The following is a 20433-nucleotide window of genomic DNA, read 5'->3' as shown; positions in this document are numbered from 1 at the left end:
GGCAAACTCTTCTATTACCCGACGCTCGAACGAGCCGGATTGGCGTACGCAGGACATGTGATATATATATTTCTGGTGCCTCACTATAAGCACCAAAGTCGAGATTCTTACTGCTATGAAAATCAGTGTGCAATTCGTTTTTATGGATATTGAATCAATTTTGTCAATAATATGGATTCTGGCATTTATGACTATAAATTTCTGATCTCTCAACCAAGTGATCCGTCTTACCGGTAGAGCTGATGGAGGTGGTGTGTTCGAAATTTTAAGAGAAATAAATACATGTTAGACCATGGTCATACCACATGGTTAAGACTATTCCTGAGGTTGTGTTTTTTTTTAAACTCAGATATTGACGCTACTCAAAAGGACTTTGGAAACAGCCACACGGAACAGACGAAACGTACACCCTAACCTATGTTCGAGCATTTTTCAAGGGGTGTACTGTACATGTTGGTCGCATTTGTACCGCTGGGGTGCAAGGGCAGGTATTCTGGAGTTGCACTCTCTCGGACACGAACTCCCACCAGAAGGTACTCCACTCCGCCTGTGCAGATTACCGCTACGCTATCTCACCACTGCGATATGTTCGTGTTCACTGCGAATATTTTACAAATGATATATACATAATGTAAATGATGCGTAGACGAGAACCAGCACGCAGTTTATGTCTACACTGGTGCAGTATTCATTTTAACATTCCTTTCCCGTCACCATCCATTGATCACGTCTTGACTCAATTACCAAATAATTGATATCGCCAAGCACGGCGAAGATCCGCATGATACGATCTCAATGTATAATGACGATATTCCTACTGAAACTGACTTACTACCAAAGTATTGAACCTCCATAGGTTCTGTTTTCTTGGTAGAAATAGAAAGGTCAGAGGGCAGAGTGTATTTTGTCATTTTCGCATGATCTATTTCTGCACGACTGGGTGCGGCTAGTCATGTTAATGTCAATCCGATACAGCTCTAACGACGCAGATGTTGATGATGGTAATGCTTCATCATACTTCTTCCCTAATTCTACGACGAGCGACGACCGCTGAGCAGTGTCAGCCTGTTACGAGTAGAACGCGGCAGAAAATCATGCAACAGGTATATTGCAGCAAATTGTTGGAATGTAACAAGAACAAAGCCAATCTAAAACAAGCTTGCAAAGGAAACGGACTTCAACTCTAAACATAGTCGACTGATATTGATCTCTCCATGCAGAAATGTAACCCGTAAAAATGACATGAAAGTACATACGACATGGAGTATACAGGAGTGCTAACTATCCAAAAAAGCGGAAAACGATGGCGCTATAGAATATACTCTAACGCGCACATTTGTACACTTGCACAGGTTTGCTAGACTAGATAAATACGCTGTCAAAAGATGATCAGACCCCCGTGTGACTTCGCGACTGTCGGCGACCGCAGCTTCCCAGCGCATACTGTAGTTGTTTCGAAAACCTCGCCAATTCGCACAAGAAGCAGAGATGCCGCGTCTGCAAAGCAGAAATACAACCCTTCTATAGTGTGGTTTGCGACGGCGAAAATATGAATCCGCCTGCTCACCTGTCTGGGATATTCATTTCGCAACTGCAGCGCGTTGGTCCATTCGGCAGAGCTACCTTTTATCTTAATTTGGCGTCTGCAGAATACATGTTTCGCGGTCTGTTGGCGGAAATATCGTCGTTGGTTAATCCGCTTACTCATAACGGCAACGTAACATTCTCCCCGCAAAATTCAAGCAAATTAGGCTACCGAATTCGATATGCCACGACGATATTCACAACACGCAGCGAGCGCCTGTACTCCGCAGGGCAAGTTCCACCTCAGCAATGGTTGTAAGTTGAAGCGGCTCCAACTTGTGCTATTTTTCTTTGACTGAATTCATGGTGTTTCGACATATATGATCATTTTGCACCAGACCGATGTCGCTATGATTTCTGACATGACGATTTATAGCATAATTCACTTTCCGTCATCCCTGGGGGCGTTAGCGACCTCGAAGGGGGCGCTAGTTAAAAGCTGGGCGATTGGGGGCAGCAAAAGAGGGCGTTACACACTATAGAAATCAGTGTGGGGAATTTCTTATTATTATCTATATTTGTGCACTAAGAAGAGACATATGAATGTGTGGTCTCGTCGGTCGCTGTTGTACAAGGCGCATTCACTTTGAAATAGTCACTTACGTTCCACACAATCTACATAGATGTTCATTGGCATGAAATATTGAGTTTTCTAACCCATCAACCATAGAGAACAGAATTCTTAGCCAGCGAGGCCTTTTGTACACACATTTATAAACGCCAGTAGAACAAGTATGTTCAATGCATCACAATGAAGTGCAATGACGTTTGGAGGGACATTGACTTTCTCGATTTTATTCCTTGATAGTGTCTGTCCTGAGATCTCTACAGCGTTGTGACTTTGAAATTGTGTAACGTGCTGCATTTTAACTTGAAAAGACCATAAGTACTAACGTCTTTACATGAGAATTAAGCATTAAACAAAACAACTTTTTGTCGGTCTTACGGGTATGGGGGTGTTTGGTACAGGGATTATTAGCCAAGCGGGCGTTATGTAAAAAGGTTTGGGCAACACTGGTCTATAATTTTGTAAGACACCTCTTATGCGCATTGTATTGCGACGAGGAGCCTAGGTACTATAGTGCGGAGCGGATCGACAAATTCTCTAGTCCTACTCCGATCCTGTTTTTAAAGCTCTTGTCCGACTCCGGTTCAACTTCCATGCCGGATTCCAGGTCTGGCCGTGATCTGGTTCGAAAAACTCCGATAATATTATCCACTCACAGGATGATATTGAATATTGATTGAAACAATGCAAACAGGAAATCGAAAACTCAAAGATCAAGCTCAACCCTTATATGAAGTAATTATGCCAACTGAGATTCAGCATGTGGTTTTTTTCCATGAGCGTTTCACTTTAACTATTGATTCGAGGGTGGAAGAGGGTAAGGCTGTCCTCTTCTTAGTAAAAAGTACTGTTCCGGCTCCGATCCGACTCCGGCCGAATAAGAAAAAGTACCGATCCGGCTCCGAACCGGCTGCGTACAAAAATGAGAAAATCCGGCCTGATATCCAATCCGGCCCCGGTCCATGCTCCGCCCTACTAGGTACACCTTCAACTCCAACACTTAGGAAAGGATTACTCCGAAGTCGACGGCGGCCTGACTCGAACTTATAACTTAATGGTTTTGCAGGAGTCGAACGCACCACTCCATAACCAGCGGGCTCGTAATCAGCATATATGAGCATTTGAGAAATCTTTAACCGACAAAGGTCCGTAACCAAAGCGGGCCTAATTGGAAGATGGTGCAAAAGCGTATCCTACGGCACGAATCTGTATAGTGAGATAGATGTCGTGTTGACGCGATTACCAATATTTATCAAAACTTACACACGACATGTGATGCAGATATAATACAATATATTAACCCTAAAGAAGTAATATTTAGGGATGGTCGATCGGTCGTAGAGATATACCGACCGTATGCATGTCAGTTTAACGAAGGCTTCATGTTTCATTGGAGAAGATTGTGATCAGGTGAATTATTCCACCGCAGTGCAGCAATAATACGACTAGGGCAGAATGATGCTGAATCGTCTTTAGTAATTCTAACGATTTGAGTAGGCTAGTGAGAGACGATATTTTCTGAGTGCTGAAATTATACGCTTCTTGCCGCATAAAAGGTACAATGGTACATATTTGAACTTTGCACTTTTTCCACGCCGTTGTCCATCCCTAAACGACACCATAATCTGATGGCTAACTTATGGTTGCAATTGGAGTAATCGGGTTTCGTGTGGTAATCCCTCGTGACATATGAGTATTGAGTGTGGAAGTCATTCAGCGCAATCCATTGGTAGCAACAGTATTTACCGGGTGATATCTTTATCGTGCGTGTGGAATGAAACGGGGCACAATATACTGATCCCAGTCCTAAGCTACGTTTGTTATAAATGTATATGCATTGCAGACGCAGTATTATGTTGAATGTACGTACTCTGATATCCTTCAGGATACTTTTGGTTTTATTGTAGTTCTCTTTCAATAAAGGCACGAAAGTTACATCTTTCATGGCTGTATCAAGACGTTCGATGAAAAAGTTGATCGCGTCAACGATGGAGAACCCTCGTCTAGTCAAGGTGTCCTGTAAAAGATAAAAAAACCTATCACAATTTAGTTGGGAATCGATGCGATATAAAGAAAATGGCATTTGCCAGTTGAGTTCCGAGGTAGCCCAGATGCGTATCGTGGTAATCAATTTGAATGTCGGTGCGGGTTTTGACAATATATTCTCAAGTCCCATAGATATCGCACATATCGCCTATTCATCTTAAAATTAGTGATTTCGTACGTCACACAGTTCAGGCTACACGCCAAATCTGCACGATACAGAATATCGTCCTGGTGTAAAATGATTAATGTACCACGAATATAACAACATGAAGAGGGTCGCTGTTGTCCCGTAAATGCAAGAACAAATGGTGTTTTAGAAAGTGGGATCCAATTACTACAAAAGAAGATATAGTAAAATATAGTAATGCATGCCAGGTACAGATGTGAAATATATTTAATCTATATGTATTCTCGGGAGGAGAAATTTTGTGCAGTTCGTTAATTTAGCTCTAACGGCACGAAAGTCCGCGGTTCGAGTCTCGGCTCTACCAAGTTTAGAAACATCGCAGGTTCATCTAGCTCCTTCGTCCCTGCGTTGCTGTTCTGACGGTGTCATTACACAGAAGATGAACTTAACTAAACGAACGAGAAAGCGAGCAGCAGACAGCAGAGGACAGCAATCGTGAAGATCATCCACTCTGTTATGTCAGGCATTGACTTACTCTGCACAAGTACGCCAATGAGAGTGTTATGTTGACGGACTACAATTGATCGTTTCGGCATCATCCTATAAACATTTATTACATCGCATCGTGTCTTGGGGAAATGAAAATATGAATGTAAATGACAATCGATGATATTGTATTGTGTTGTATAAGCCCAAAATTTATTTGAGCCACTAACTCAGGATCGCCACCGTGCGACAAGGAACTGAGATTGGAAGTTGTCTTGCGCCATCGTGATCTCCACCAGAGTTAGAGTATTTGACATACTAGTTGGAAGATCACAATGTCAATGCCATATTCTCCTGGTAGGGGACACAGGACTACATCGTCATCCTTGTCCGGGCTGAGCCCTGCACCTGTGGATCGTGCCAACAAATGCCCAGAGTGCTACGTCATGAATCGTATCCGGTTTAGTTTCCTTGGGGAACATTGTGTATGGCTGGCTGATATGCGTTGGAAGTAAATACGCCAGCTGTATGTTATACTCAATGTCTAATGATGGTGTGAATTAATCCATGCTAAAATAGTTTGGCCTATAGGGTTGTAACCAAGTCACAAGGCTCCGAGTCACAAGTCAATCTCACTTCTATGGTTTTGACTCGAGTCAAGTCGAGTCATTTTCAATTCACCACCGAGTCAAGTCCGAGACCAAGTCAGCGTGCAGATGGCCGAGTCCGAGTCATGGTATTATGACTCGAGTCCGAGTCCAAGTTATTGTGTTGACTGCTCAATTTCCAGAATAAGTCTTGTTAAACCCACTTTTATAACTCTGTTTGGTGATATCTAATGACATTTATAATATACTAATTTCACTCACTTCTAGCAGATTCTGAGCGGATTTGCAACTACCAGTACCAATTGACGAAATCCCAATAATGTGGTAACTTTACTATTATTCGAAATTACAATGAAATGTCGGTCTTTGCCGTCTGAGTCTCGAGTCATATGACTTGGTTCGAGTCATGCGCAATGACTCGAGTCCAAGTCGAGTCAATACACACTCGAGTCATTTCCTTATTTTGATAAAATGACTCGAGTCAAGACGAGTCATCTAAAATTAGTGCAGACTCGAGTCGAGTCATGACTCGAGTCATTACAACCCTGGGCTATGGGTCTTACTCCACCTCAGGGAATCAAATTAAATATAAAGCGAACTTATGGCGTCTCAAACGAATTAGGCTTTACGCTCAAATCGCTACTCTTTCGGCTGTAGGCGTCCTGTCTGGCTAGGCCTTTAGTCATGCAGAACATCATATCTGAATATAGGGATGCAAAAAGCCAATGTTTGATGACATATTTACAAAAGTGAAAAATTTCAGTAGTTAAAAATACATAACTTCACCCAGGGCCTACTATATATAGTAGGCCCTGCTTCACCTTATATCGATATTGACTCTTCCGATATTATGCTGATTTTCAAAAAGCGTCGGAGTGACGAACAAATGTAGCAAAGTTATATTGTGAAGACATGCTGTTAAATTTCAAAGGTTCGTATATTGATCATGAACGGGAATCGGAGTGATGCCATTTTATAAACTGCTTGGATTGTGTTACTTGCATATCATCAACCCGACTTAAAGATATACAGTCTTCTCCCCCCTATAAGGCAGTTTAGTAGGTAGTACACTTACCATAAATTCGTCGGAGCTAGTGAGATCCCTTGATCCCGTTATCAAAGGTGACGACTTGAACTGCAAAAAATATCGCATTGCAATTTAAACAACAACGGATCCCGAAAGATTGATTACAATTCAGGGGTGTCAAACATACGGCCCACGGGCCGCATCCGGCTCGCGAAGCTATTTTGCATGGATTGAAAAAGGCTTATATTATCCATCACATTTGTAACAAATTGGGAGATTTTTTACAGAGAATAATCCCATTAGATAATCAGTCAATACAGAAAATGTCCAGCATGTTCATAGGCCACGTTATAACCACCCGACTGCGGCATTGTGGTTTCACATTGGAAACCATTCGGAACAAGTCAGTGACATTGTTTCCAGAAGGAGAAAGAGCACACTGAGTTTAGAGTTATGTGTAAAAATGGACCGAAAAGTGGTTATTTATAGAAGCGAAAGCGCCAATGCGGAACCGTTATATGCAGTTTACATCAATGAGCTACATGGAGAATATATTAGTTACAAAAAATTACAATTCAAATATCTATGGTCGCATCGCTGTGTCACTTCTGACCCAATACTTCCCCGAACTTAGAGAAACGCGACTCGCGGATTATTATTAATAAGCCAAATTCCAACGTTTACAGTTGAATGTATTGTATTCATCACAGCGCATGCGTAGGACTAACGCCAGATTACGACTAAAGCAAGGGGAGCATGGAAATATGCCAACTTATTTCGTCGTTAGCCCCACTGTTTTAGCGGTTCGTAACTATATTATTTTAGCCGATTGCATGTTTTGCGAATAATGGTGTTGTGACTTGCTAGAATAAAACCACCGTTATGAGCCGTGAAGTATCATTTTATGCTTGATATATTAAAGCAGGGGGGCCAACCTTTTCAGCCAAAGGGCCACATTTGATTGACGAACTATTGCCCGGGTCACTAGCCCCGCGAAGCGCGAAAATGTTTTGAAGTTCATAGGTCAATAATATTGTCACTTGACTATATTGCGGGCCTGCTGTATATCGCTGCGCTCAGTTTGCAGGGAATAGACTTTTCGGCGCCTGAACATATCGATATCGAAAGCTTCGACCAACATGCGTCAATCATTTTGTGCCTGACGACGGTCTTTTTGCGAGCGCAAACGCTGGGTCGCATATGTTGAACGACACTTTGTCTCGTAATCGCGAAGAAAGTTAGACTCAATCTGATACATTGGGCGTTCTTTCATTTTCAGAAAGGGGTAACAATTTTAAAAGCAAGAAATCGAGTGACAACATATTGCGCGAAGCGTGTAGACAATTTTTACTTTTGATAAATCTATCGCAAATTATTCTGCTTTATTGTAGTGAACGAAGATCTACCAAAATGTGACTGGCTCATGGATCTGCCAATGCGTCGGAACCGATATTTTAGTCATCACATCTCTAGTGTTGCGGCCAGACTAATCAAATTTTTAGTTGGCGTTGCAAGTTCACAATCTGTGCAATCCAATTTTGATAATATTACTAATTTCGGAAATTACCTCCCGGGTCACTCAAAACCTTCTCGCGGGCCACATGTGACCCGCGGGCCACGGGTTGGCCGGCCCTGTATTAAAGTATACAAGTGAGAAGCAATGGCAGGAGGTGATATTTTGGAATCAGTTGACTGGTCCGGCCCGGGAGCGATTTCAAGGCTTGAAAAGACTTAGAAAGCTGTACAAGGCTATATCTGCACTTCCTTGTCCAGTGGCATATGCACATGATGCCCTCATGGTATGCATATGCACAGATTGTGTTTATTGTGTATCATGAGTCGGTGTATATGCCGCAAAAAAACATCAAGGACAAAAATAAACTACGTCCTTTCCTTTAATTCGGCCCGCGACGCAATTTGGGTTTGACACCCCTGGACTACATATACAAATATGTTACATAGGACGTGATCTGACAACTGACAACCTGACAAATATTGCATTGTAAACTCACCCTCCCATAGTAAATGCTTGAAATCGTCTCGTTAAGTACCGCAACGTCTCGACAGGTCTTGTAACACATTTGCGAGCCATCGCCAACGTAATTATTGCAGGAAAACGGTGTCGACAAATGAATGTTCCTTTCGCATCTATGAATGCACGTCATGGATGCAAACGACACCACTTTAGCTGCGAAATGATATGATTTTCTTCCCAACTATACGATGAAACGCGAACTTCATCGCTTACCGACTATGCAGATTCGAAATAAACCGCGCAACATCGTCGCTGAAGTCGGTAAATATTTTCTTGAAGTGAGGGCATGCTCTCATGTGTCTTGGTATTTATGCGGAGTGGAAATCCGCGCTCAGAATAAATCCAATCTCTAAAAGAAATAATCGTTATGATCCACGTGCCACAATACATATCCAGACGAGGATCACGATCATGCGAATTTGTCGCAAGCATTGCTATTGAAATTGTTGCATCTAATGGAAACTCAGATAATGTGGTGATGTTTTATTCGCGATACATAGTTTCATATGAATCTACTTGATCACCTAACGCTCGATCTTTGATTTACCAAAAGCACAAGCTGACTTTGATGATGTGTGTTCTACACATACCCTTCAATACTGACAACAATATCAGCACTTACCTTACGTGTATGCAGAACTTGCATCTGCATGAATTCCGAGTCTTTTGGTATGACATGCGAAATGTGCCATATTGCCTTTCCGTCGTTCGACGGGAAACCCCAAAATCAAGACAATTGCTTCGATATTTGTATCAGCAATAGCAATAATGCAATGGCCGGATGTCTGGATGAGTATCGTTACATAGGCATATTGTATCGCGTGTACATGAAATCCAAATCTAGCCACATTAATATCACAAAGCTCGCGGGAAATTTGTATGCTCAAGGACATCTAAATAACTGAAATTGGCACAGTCGTGGAGGACTCGACGATGTACGCAATGACAGATATCTGGGATCGAGCAAAGCAATGTTCGAACCGCAGAAACTTGGTAAAATCTGTCTAAGAAAACAAACCTTTCGTCCGGTACGGCATTTGAAAACATGGTACTATAATTACCGCTGTCGCGACCCGCAATTATCCCCTTCGCGACCCATCCTTTGGGAGCCGCCGATATGAAGCATTTTTCACGAGGCGACAGAACATTGGACTGTATACATAGTAATGCATATCGTCGATGTAATTTTTAGCTGTCGCTAATCGTTTTGGAAAGGACCTCAGCATGATTTGATAGATTACAGATTCCGATCGTTTCGATACTGTAAAATGTGAAATCGTTGAGCGCGGGCCACGTAATCAAAATATCCCTTATAAGATGACATTGTGATATTTTTGCGTGTCACACGTCTGTCTACTACGGAAGCTAATTAAATCTCACCCAACCAACGTGATCGATTGATTGGTACATTCAGAAACAATGAAAGCTGATAATAAGTTATTTTATTACGTTTCTGTTTAGCTGAATGCTTTGACATTTTGCGTTTGATTCCAGGAATATTCCATCATATCAACAAAGATGTAGGAATGACACGATTTCATCGTGTTCGCTATGGTTGAAAAATGATCGCCTTTAAATTGTGTAGCTCTCAAAAAGCAGAACGTGATGTTAGCAAATGTGAATCAAGGTACGAAAATTCAGACAAATATAGCTCAATTAGAATATTCGAAAAGACGTATGTATACACACACCTATCTGAGTCAACATTATACAGATATATTGCATAAACTCAACAAGCAATTGTATGTTATGTATGATCACAATAAGCTATCCACGAGATGAGATAGTCGAGGGGACAGTGCTGGGAGATACCAGTACATAGCGATAAGATGATGCGTCCGGCTTCCTGATCGGTATCAACCGGGTTCAATAGGCCGTACTATAAGTTGGCATCTTAGGAATCATAATAAGCAATATCGGTCCAGCGTGCAATGACCGCAGATGCCGAATATTTGTCAAAATTTTGACCACACAAAGAAAGAGAAAAAGGTCATCAACTTGCGTGACGTCACTGTTCAGTCCGTGTTCTGATGGGGATGACTAGAAAAAAGGTCGACATCTCCGACCAAGCCTCACCATCACGGCGCAATTGTCCGGGTGATGGCCCTTTGTTTAGTTATCACCATCCCAAACGCTATTATATGTGGGAGAGTTAGTGTACCACCACCATATAGCCCAGGGGTTCTCAACCCGCGGCCCGCGACGTCTTTAAATATGAATGCAATTACTACTGGCACTATATTGTTACACATTAATTTTATTTGTAATTGTAATTGACTACTCATTCTTTGTTGTGTTGTAGTTTCTTGATATATGCTTGAGTTGATTTGTTATTGTTTTAAATCGGTATTCAGCTGGACTCTTGTTCCAAGAGATTCCCGCTGTAGTGTAGTGCATTTTTAAAGAGTGTTTCACTCATCGCGAATGGTTTGAACAGAAACAAGAACAAGGAACGGGAAATTATACAGCGAAAACTGGGTTTGCTTTCTCAGATATTAATGAAAAACCGATGTGTCGCAACGAAGCGTAGAAGCTTAAAATGATGCCACGACAGTTTCATCTGTATAGTTATTTATATCACCCGATATTGGAAAACGTTACGACCTAGGTGTCAAGCCGGAAATCCATATTCACCGGCGTTGTTAAAACTGCCGACGATGTTACATACGCATCGTTCGAAATGGCTTGGTGTATCGCAAAACCCAAGAAATATGCAAGAGAAGGGGTCATTTCAATAAAACTTTAACATGCTGTGCTCCTATTCACTATTCCCGAATCTCAGCAGCAAGGACAACATCACCTGACAAATTACGAAGTAACAGTTATCTGATTCAACCGTGACCAGAAGAGTAACAGCAATGTCAGTCGCTCTTTCACCACATGTTCTGAAACACTTTGCCGCGTATAGACTCACTTTAGCCACCTAGCATTGGACAAATCGACTGAATCCACAGACATTGCATAGGTAATTATCTGGGTGCATTTTATCACAGTGGACATATTTGCAGAGGAAATACTCCCAGGGCAAACGAGGGGAGGGGACCAGCGTAAATCATCATCTTGACCAAGCTGACTTCTGTAACTGTTGGTGCACGGCTCCATCCATGGAAGGAAAGGAGAAGGGTTGATTGGTAATTTTAAACTTTCTCGCTCACGCATTACATACGCATACACATACAGTTCGGTTATCTGGTGGACGGGTTAGTTTAAAGGTGCATATACCGAATTGGCAACGAATGCATTGCACGCTCCATTACTGGTGCGGCTGGGATAAACATATTCTCCCGAAAAACAGCAGCCGCAAATATACGAACACTGTCCATTATTGCCTTAGAATGCATAAAAAGGTACTAAATGCCCGTATACGACTCATAAATAGGCTACAGTAGCCTAAATTTAATAATAGCCCACAAATACATGGTAATAATGTTCTGCGGCCCGCAGCGTTTTTTGCTGTTAAAATGCGGCCCGTTATACAAGGGAAGTTGAGAACCCCTGATATAGGCGGTATGGATCCCCGGGTTTGATTCTTGGCAATGCCAAGTTCCGTAGCGTCGTCCGTTTGTCTGAGATTCTCCTCCACTACTTCGCTGCGCTCACAGCGTCTTTGCAATAACAAGCCTAGAGAAAGACTCGATTAAGGACCAATCCAAGAAGAGAACAAAGGAGCGAGGAAGCCTAAAATCCAAAAGATATAGATCGTAAGCTGGCATTAGACTGAGGGCGATGACAGATCGTGAGACCGTACTTGGCTGTTTTGACATCCTCCTATCTGTTCATTGCATTGCATCGTACATAGTGTGCATTGAACGGGTAAATATAATAGAACCACCTATTATGCCACACTCACAAATTTGGATTCGTTAATTTTTGTTATAAGTCGATCTTGTGTACCAAATTTTCTTGCGGTTCCTCTTTAAGTAGGGTTGCATTTAAAACAAACATGTTTAAAACAAGGCCATTGTTTGAAACATGTTTTTTATTGTTTTTTAGCCACGACGTCACGAATATCTAATTGTGACGTCACAATGTATTGACATGAACAATTGAAAATGCAGAGTAAATATGGCTCCTTCGACGAAAAGGGCTTCCAATCACTGTCATGAACAGACCAAAATATCTTTAACCAGGACTACATCGTTATGCAGCATTTTTACGGTCGGCGGTCATCATCATCATCAGAACACCCATTCCGTACCAATGATCGATATCTGCGTGCAAAAACTGTTGAGCCGACGACGATTTCGAGGGCTCCAGCCACCCCACATCGTATACGTCGACTATTTTGGGTGAAAATCGCCCGTAAGCTTATAATACATGGTTTTACGGACGTATTTGCACAATTATGGCATGATGAGACAACGTTTGTAAGAATTTTTTTTAAAGACATGTTTTAAACAAAGTGTTTCAAAACGCCGTTTGTTTTGAATGCAACCCTACCTTTAAGCAAGCTATACAATCGACACAGCAGTCTGCCTGTCTACCGGTTGAGAATAATCAGTAGAATTTATTACGTCACCAGATTACTCTTAGTTTTTCGATATATTTCCTTTCTTGCCGTCAACCGTAATGCAGCGAATGATATAACGTTGATATCCAAAGAATTTTGATCATGTGATAAGATACTGGTATTCACCATCTGTTCACTAGCTACTTTTGCCAAGGCAAATCTCTGAATCATCAAGCTTCGCATTCCACACACGAACGTGAACCGAACGTTCGCAATGTCCATAATATATAATGTATGCTAATGCAATGTTAATTAAGAAGTTGTACAGCGATGATCATGCTAATCCAAAGAGCTTATCCTGACATATGAACTCGCGAATAATGTTCGTGTTCGCCTTCGTCTGGTGTGCGCCTGCACGGATATGATTTACACAGCTTTCGCCTAGAAGTGAGAAAACTTTTATTGTCGAATATCACGACGTGCTGGGAGATTGTCAGCTTATCAAGATCTTGTTGTAATTACAGCCAATACGTTAGTGTTTGTTTACTGTTTATTTGTGTGATGACGGTGATACCAAGGATTAGACAGGAATATCATCTCACGACCTTTGACGCACAAAGCTAAAGTAATGTAAAATGGGGTTACATCGCGTATACACTATAGCTTAATGTCTGGCTTAATGATGTGTATTCGCCAAAGTATGGTTAAAATATCTTTCGGATAATTCTGATGCGTCGGATCACGAAAAGTATAGTCGCGTAAGCCTTAGTCTGCGTTGCGTATTCGTCAAATTATGGTTTGAAATTCGTTCGGATAATTCGGATGAGATGGTACACGCAAACCGTAATGGCGTAAGCCTTATTCTGCCTTGTGTATATCAAAATTATAACGTAATCGTACAATTGTACATGTTTATGAGTAAATTTAATCATTTCGCCCTTCCTGTCATTAATTTATCCGTTGATATCACTTATATGGATTTACCTTCAAATTAAACTACACTGAAGTATAAAAGCTTGTATGCCGGACTCGTGAGTCATTAGGATATTCGTGAAAATGCTCGTAATCTTGACTTTTTGTAAACACACTGCAACGCTTGAATGAATTGGAAATGAATCGTTTTCCCAAATGTTTTACGATATCGATATCGGAAATAGGTATTTCTCACCTACATGCTGTGCAGTGTGCACGCTTCTAATATATTCTTCTGTCCAATTATTGTTGCTAAGATTTTCAAAGTAAATATTCATATTCGGCGATATTAGTTTCCTACTTGATAGCGATGGTTGCAGTTTCAGTGAAAGTGTAAAAATTCGGATCAGGAAATTTTTTTGATCAGAATTGCCAAAACTAATTGGAAAACAGCCTGTCTGATATTTCATATCCATTTGGTCCGATTTTAAAAGATTTTCGGGCCATCAGTAACTTTAAACATCACAAAAAGACAATCATCTCACCAAATAGCTACAGTATAAAGACCAGGGGTTGTCAACCGGTGGGTCACCGAAGCATTTTGACGAGGGCGTAAAACTATTGGGAAAATTGAATTTAAAAGTGAAACTTCAGCTATATTTGCCTCGTTTGCCATTTACATTCCCCTTCATCAACTACCGGTAAAAATAGATGGCACCACCGCCACAGGTCGGGGATTTAGCACAGCGTATTAATATATGAAGACGGTTTGAAAATTTCATACCTTAAATGTAAGAATTGCATTCGTTGACTGTATCAGTGGATTGGATGTTCTAGCATAGCAACGTCACAAGATAAACGGCAAAGCTTTCCTAATAGAATATATTTCTCTCTGTCATATCCCATTCACCAAAGGAAAGTTAAAATTTTTTAATGCTGATCAAAATCGTTTCGCTCTCACAGTTATGTTATTCGCCATCATGGTCGAACTAAAACCCCAGTCACGCGGACGGAGTTCGAGTATATATGCGGGGATTAGATTGCTGTGCCCCGCTATACTTGCGTGGAATAGCGAAATGCCATAAATTAAGTATGCAAGAAACGTGCTAATAGAATGATATTTTAGGCATCACGCATGCAGATTGCAGGCACACACGGTCATGCTACGAGAACTGATGTGATGTCGATATGAAAACCGTCCATTTCAGTTTACCCTCGTCTCAGTTTATTGGCGATCTTCAGACCCATTACAAGTTGCGGCCATTACATTACAAGTTAATAACTCTTGCCGTATTTTGAACAGGTCTGAGACTCTAGTCTACGAATAAGTAAATAAGTAGCCATAGAACATTTTCGAATCGGAAAATTGGCCAAGACCCCTGGTATAAACATTGGTGTTCTTGTCGTGGGATTTCATTGACCTGTCTAATAAGAAAAATGTGAAATTAATAACTAACAAACCAGAACACTGGTCAACAAAATGAAGAAAAAAATATTGTCAGAACATTTATGAGTCGTTTCTGGGGTTTACAAGGTTGCTGATTACGAATATCACATTGTTTTTTCGAAATTTTCGAAAAAAAAAAGATTTGTATAGTGTATACCACTAAAACAGCCCAAATTACTCTATGTATCCCCTAAATATTTCAGTTGGTAGGAAATGAATCGTAGCTTTTTTTACTTTTATACTGCGCATAAATAGATATATTTGACGATGAAGAACCCTAATGCCGTCGTCCGTTATTCGATAAATATGAACATGACTTGATGCGAGATGTTTATTAGTCAAAAAAGAAGTTTGTCAAGCCTCAAAATTGTACTTTTTGACGCTGGAAATATATTTTCTTCAGCACCAATTGGACATCCAAGCAAGATGCGTATGCGTTTCATTTCTTTTGGCTTGTATATGAGCATTTTTTTTGCTGAGCCAACAAAGTGGATATATACCTAGTATCCCTATCAAACAAGAAGCTTAAAGCTAGTATATTCGGCAGACCTCAGATTCGAATACGGAGGAAATATTCCAATTTCATATTAACAAAGAAACTCACTGCGTGGAATACCTTCTGGGATGTAGCAAATAAATCTTTTTGGAAGATCACAAAGCACCCCAGCAACAAACAGTTAGTCCGAAAATTGATATCTGCATGGGAAATCTTGGAGCAAATATGAGCAGAGCATTAAGTTGACTTCATGTTCAGTCATTTTCAAATATTTTATGATCACCTTGGTGATTAGAGTGAAGAGCAAGGGGAAAGGTTCCAACAAGACATCAAAACAACAAAAGAAAGATATCAGTGTAGATGAGATGAACATATTATGGCAGACTATCGCCGGAACCTTTCGAGAGACTGCACTAAATTGCTAACAAGAGAAAATCGTACAAGAAACGGTTTTCATTCAAGATAAATTAATAATATTATATTTCAAGTGATTATTTTGAATTAACAATAGGTGGTTGACATAAGACTGATTGAATTATTGCAACGTTGGTTTACTATTCAGGTATAGATACTTATACATATGATTAAAGTTTAGTTATGTACATCATATCCTTGAAAGTCTCCCACTATGATAAATTTAATTCCTTAAATATAATGATTTTGCTATATTTTGATTTAAAACAGTCTACAGTATGTAAAAATAACAAGTAGATTGAATTTCTGAACTTTGTAATTTGACTGAGCCGTTGTTTTATCCAGCCCATAAAGCGAAAATTTGAGATTACAGTCAAAATAGCCCATGGGCTATCTCCAAATCAAGAGCCAATTTGAAAAAAAACGAACGACATATTCGGAATCAGTGCCCTTCAGAACCGCCAAAACCACTCTTACTTTGTCTGCCTAAAATTATGTGTAGACCAGTGTAATTAATGAAGACGGAGAATACGAATAATGCTCAGATAAAGAGCAACTTTAAAAAGCATTGCAAATTTTTTTTGGAGACGTTGAGTTGTCCATATATATTTACACTAACAGGTCCAATCAAATCAAAAATTAAGCCAGCTGTTATACCACTGCCAATTACTTTTTCGGTAAAAGTCGAAAACAGATGCTATTAGATCGTCCGTCTATTTGGAACAGAGAAAGAGAGAGAGAGAGAGAGAGAGAGAGAGAGAGAGAGAGAGAGAGAGAGAGAGAGAGAGAAAGGACTTCACTTCACGGGTGATCGTCTGATCGATAAGACGTTTCGAATTCGAAATGTGAGAGGGAGGGAGGGAGATACAGAAGGAGAGAGAGATAGAGAGAGAGAGAGAGAGAGAGAGAAAGGACTTCACTTCACGGGTGATCGTCTGATCGATAAGACGTTTCGAATTCGAAATGTGAGAGGGAGGGAGGGAGATACAGAAGGAGAGAGAGATAGAGGGAGAGAGAGAGAGGGAGAGAGAGATAGAGGAGAGAGAGATGGGGAGAGCGAGAGAGGGCGATATAGTTAAAGAGAGAGCAAATTACATAGCAACAATATATAGTAATATAAAAAATATAAACACAGGATTCGTTATCTGAAAGGACTTCACTCAACGGGTGATCGATAAGACGTTTCGAGTTCGAAATATGATCACATCCGCATTTAGACCATTCCACTATATGTATACAAACTGGTTGCAATATCATTAATTGAAGAAATATGCAATGCTGCGGACTGCGCTATATGGGTGTAAACACTATAAAGCCTTAAGCCAAATTGACCACCGCATACAGGTTTATGTCTTTGACAACTTGTGGCGCAAGATTACATCGATATGAAGCCTTAAAGCAGGGGTGGGCAATTGTCCGGCCCGCGGACAATTTTCCGTTTTATATGATATTGCGGCCCGCGGCTACAGCCTGCCGAAATACCCCGCTACTTGCTTACGACGTCAAATTTTAGTGAATATATGCTATTTGTAAGCGCAGCGTGCGAGTGGAGCTTGCGCGTAAGTTCGTCGAAGCGAGAAGACTTGCATTATCGGCATTTACGATGTACTCAACCCTAATATCGTTTGTGGTAATCATGGTGTTTGTCGACTACAATGGTCTTTACACCAGACCGATATTTCTAATTTTTTATTCCGTAACCGCCAACTTGTAGGCTTTTGTAATACAACGCTTATGCCAGGGGTCGCCAATTCAAAACGGGTCGCGGGTCACTTTTCAAATTTCGTAGATGCCGCGGTCCGCATGAATTTAATATCGAGATAAATAAGGCCACACAGATAAACAACGACGCTATCTCATCACCTACCCAGCCCTAATGAATTGATATCTTGGTAAATTTGGGGTGCCGGGCTTATCGAACGCCTTGAAATATTAATTAGAGATTGCACCGTAAGTTGACTGATCACAGCATAGTGTCCTATACGGTGTGTACACAAGCAAATCTCACTGCTCAGTGAAATTGGTCTACGTCACACTTTCCCTTTGGTCAAAGGCAATTTGACGGTCATTTTTGACCGGCTTACCAAGCATTAAAATTGATAAAACTGGTATCAATCGAAAGCTACCGCGGTACTGATTGCGAAAATATAAATTGTATTCTGCTCGTGGTCATGGAACCCCCCAAATCAGCTTCGAATCTTGCATTGTAACGGAGTTTGGTATTGTGACGCAACGATGCCGTCTGGGAGCAGGTGAGGAGCAGAGTAAACCGCAAGTGTATTAGCCATTGTTGCGCAACCGATTGAGCATTCACATTCTTACTCTCGTGCACGCTTGCTCCTGAGCTGCTCAGATGGCATGACTGCGTCACAATACCAAACTCCGTTACAATGCAACATTGCAGGCTGATGTTTTTTTTTTTTTTTTTGGGGGGGGGGTCCAGAACCTCGAGCAGAATAGAATTTATATTTTTTGAAAGCCAGCGCCGCGGTAGCTTTCGATCGATACCTGTTTTATCAAATTTAATGCTCGGCAAGTCGGTCAAAAACTACCGTCAAATTGCCTTTGACCAAATGGAAAGTGTGACGTAGACAAATTTCACTGAGCCGTCAGATTTGATTGTGTTCACACCATATAGGACACTATGATCAAAGAGAAGCAGACATGGCGGCGTCTGTATGACAATGCAGTTCCCAAATCCACATTATATTCTCGTCGTTATTGGCGAGAAATGGCTTCGAAGGGACATTGCTGTCGTTAAAATACCATCGTTAAATACGATTTATTCCTTGTATATGTGGATAAATGGGCGAATAAAGTATCGATTCAGCAATCCGGCCCGCCAAGTACTTGATTTTCCTATATCCGGCCCGCCGACTGGAGAAGTTGCCCGCCCCTGCCTTAAAGGCACGGATGGCGTTGTTTTATATCACCAGTATTGGATGCAAAGTAGTTTTGTTACAGAAACCCTAATCATAGTTCCATATTGCAAGTGACTGTGCACCATTGCAAACACACTTCGCGAAGCACTGTTTTGGCACTAGATGTCTAAGGCGTCGTAAGTGTAAGATGACCACATCATGGAAGAGTTTAAAAAAAAACTTCTGGATATGGTCCATCACGACCTGACCTATCGATCTCGCCTTCCGTGACATGCCACCTCATTTTTGTCGCTTGTTTTTCTGTATTATCTTCTTTTACTTTTCATTCAGTGTGTATGCCCCCTCTTTACAAAGACTATATACTCCAAGTCGTTTCGACACCTTCCTATCTTTTCATTGTATCGCAATTTTTGTGGTGTATTGAACTGATAAAAAATGCTAATAAACCGAACCGATTCTGGATAAATAACCATCAATGAACACGCCACGATATCTTGTAAACTGTTAAAGAGTGTATTGCTGTAGTGTAGGGTGTTATCACGTACCATTAACTGGCTGTGCGATATTCCCTATAGTACTTACGGTATTTTACCAATGAATCTAATCTGCATTTTGGAAGCATTCAAAGTTTATTACAAATCATCCACTTTGATGCAAAATCCATCTCCCTATTAGGATTCGCGATGAGCTCATAAACCTCATCTGGTGAGGTGAAGAGGTGTGTGCCATCAGCAAATAGGGTGTTGTTCAGCGATGTGGATGTAGCTACGTCGTTGAGATATATATATCAATTGTCAGGAACAATGTCGGACCAAAAACAGACCCCTCAGGGACGCCGCATTGCATGCCCCTTTGTTTCGCTCCATTGCCTTGTAGTATTACTTCGTCACATCGAGAATTGCCTGGGAAGCATTCAATCCTTCTCGAAAGCCTAATTAATATTTCGACAGAATTCGTTCTTCTTCAAGGAATTCCGTCAATCTATTGTGGAATGTCTTTTCGAACACGAAATATGTTGGCATACACAAACTATAGGCGAATTCACATTTATGCGACAACGTAATTCCAACTTCAGCAAGACAATTTCCATGAATGCTAAGACGATGCAATATATATGGTTGGTTGGTTTGTGGTATTCATGGTGCTTTTCGACTGCAATGGTCATTTACACCAGGCCGATCGTCTTTATTTTTATTCCGCAGCTGCCGACTTGCAGCACGGCCCGCACTTCTAGGCCTCTTTAAGACACCGCTTACGTGGATTAGATCAATCAATCAGGCGAGGATGATCCTAGATCAGGGCCGGCCAACCCGTGGCCCGCGAGAAGGTTTCGAGTGGCCCGCGAGGTAAT

General features: G+C 41.1%; 1 protein-coding gene across 1 annotated transcript; it reads right to left on the bottom strand.

The window, feature by feature from the left end:
- Positions 1 to 1092: 1092 nt before the first annotated feature.
- Positions 1093 to 8837, bottom strand: LOC145433184 (uncharacterized). Its single transcript, XM_080310147.1, has 6 exons — positions 8695 to 8837; positions 8459 to 8634; positions 6495 to 6554; positions 4023 to 4169; positions 1568 to 1666; positions 1093 to 1497 (listed from the first exon to the last, which is right to left on the bottom strand). Exons 1-6 carry the CDS (start codon positions 8726 to 8728, stop codon positions 1390 to 1392), a joined length of 624 nt encoding a protein of 207 aa, XP_080166273.1. The 5' UTR covers positions 8729 to 8837; the 3' UTR covers positions 1093 to 1389.
- Positions 8838 to 20433: the final 11596 nt, after the last annotated feature.

The sequence above is a fragment of the Botryllus schlosseri genome, chromosome 2 (genome assembly GCF_051294905.1).
Source record: "Botryllus schlosseri isolate E-star chromosome 2, Bs_hap1, whole genome shotgun sequence".
NCBI classification, from domain to species: Eukaryota; Metazoa; Chordata; class Ascidiacea; order Stolidobranchia; family Styelidae; genus Botryllus; species Botryllus schlosseri.
Note: the sequence above shows the minus strand (reverse complement) of the source record. Positions and strands in the feature narration are given on the sequence as shown.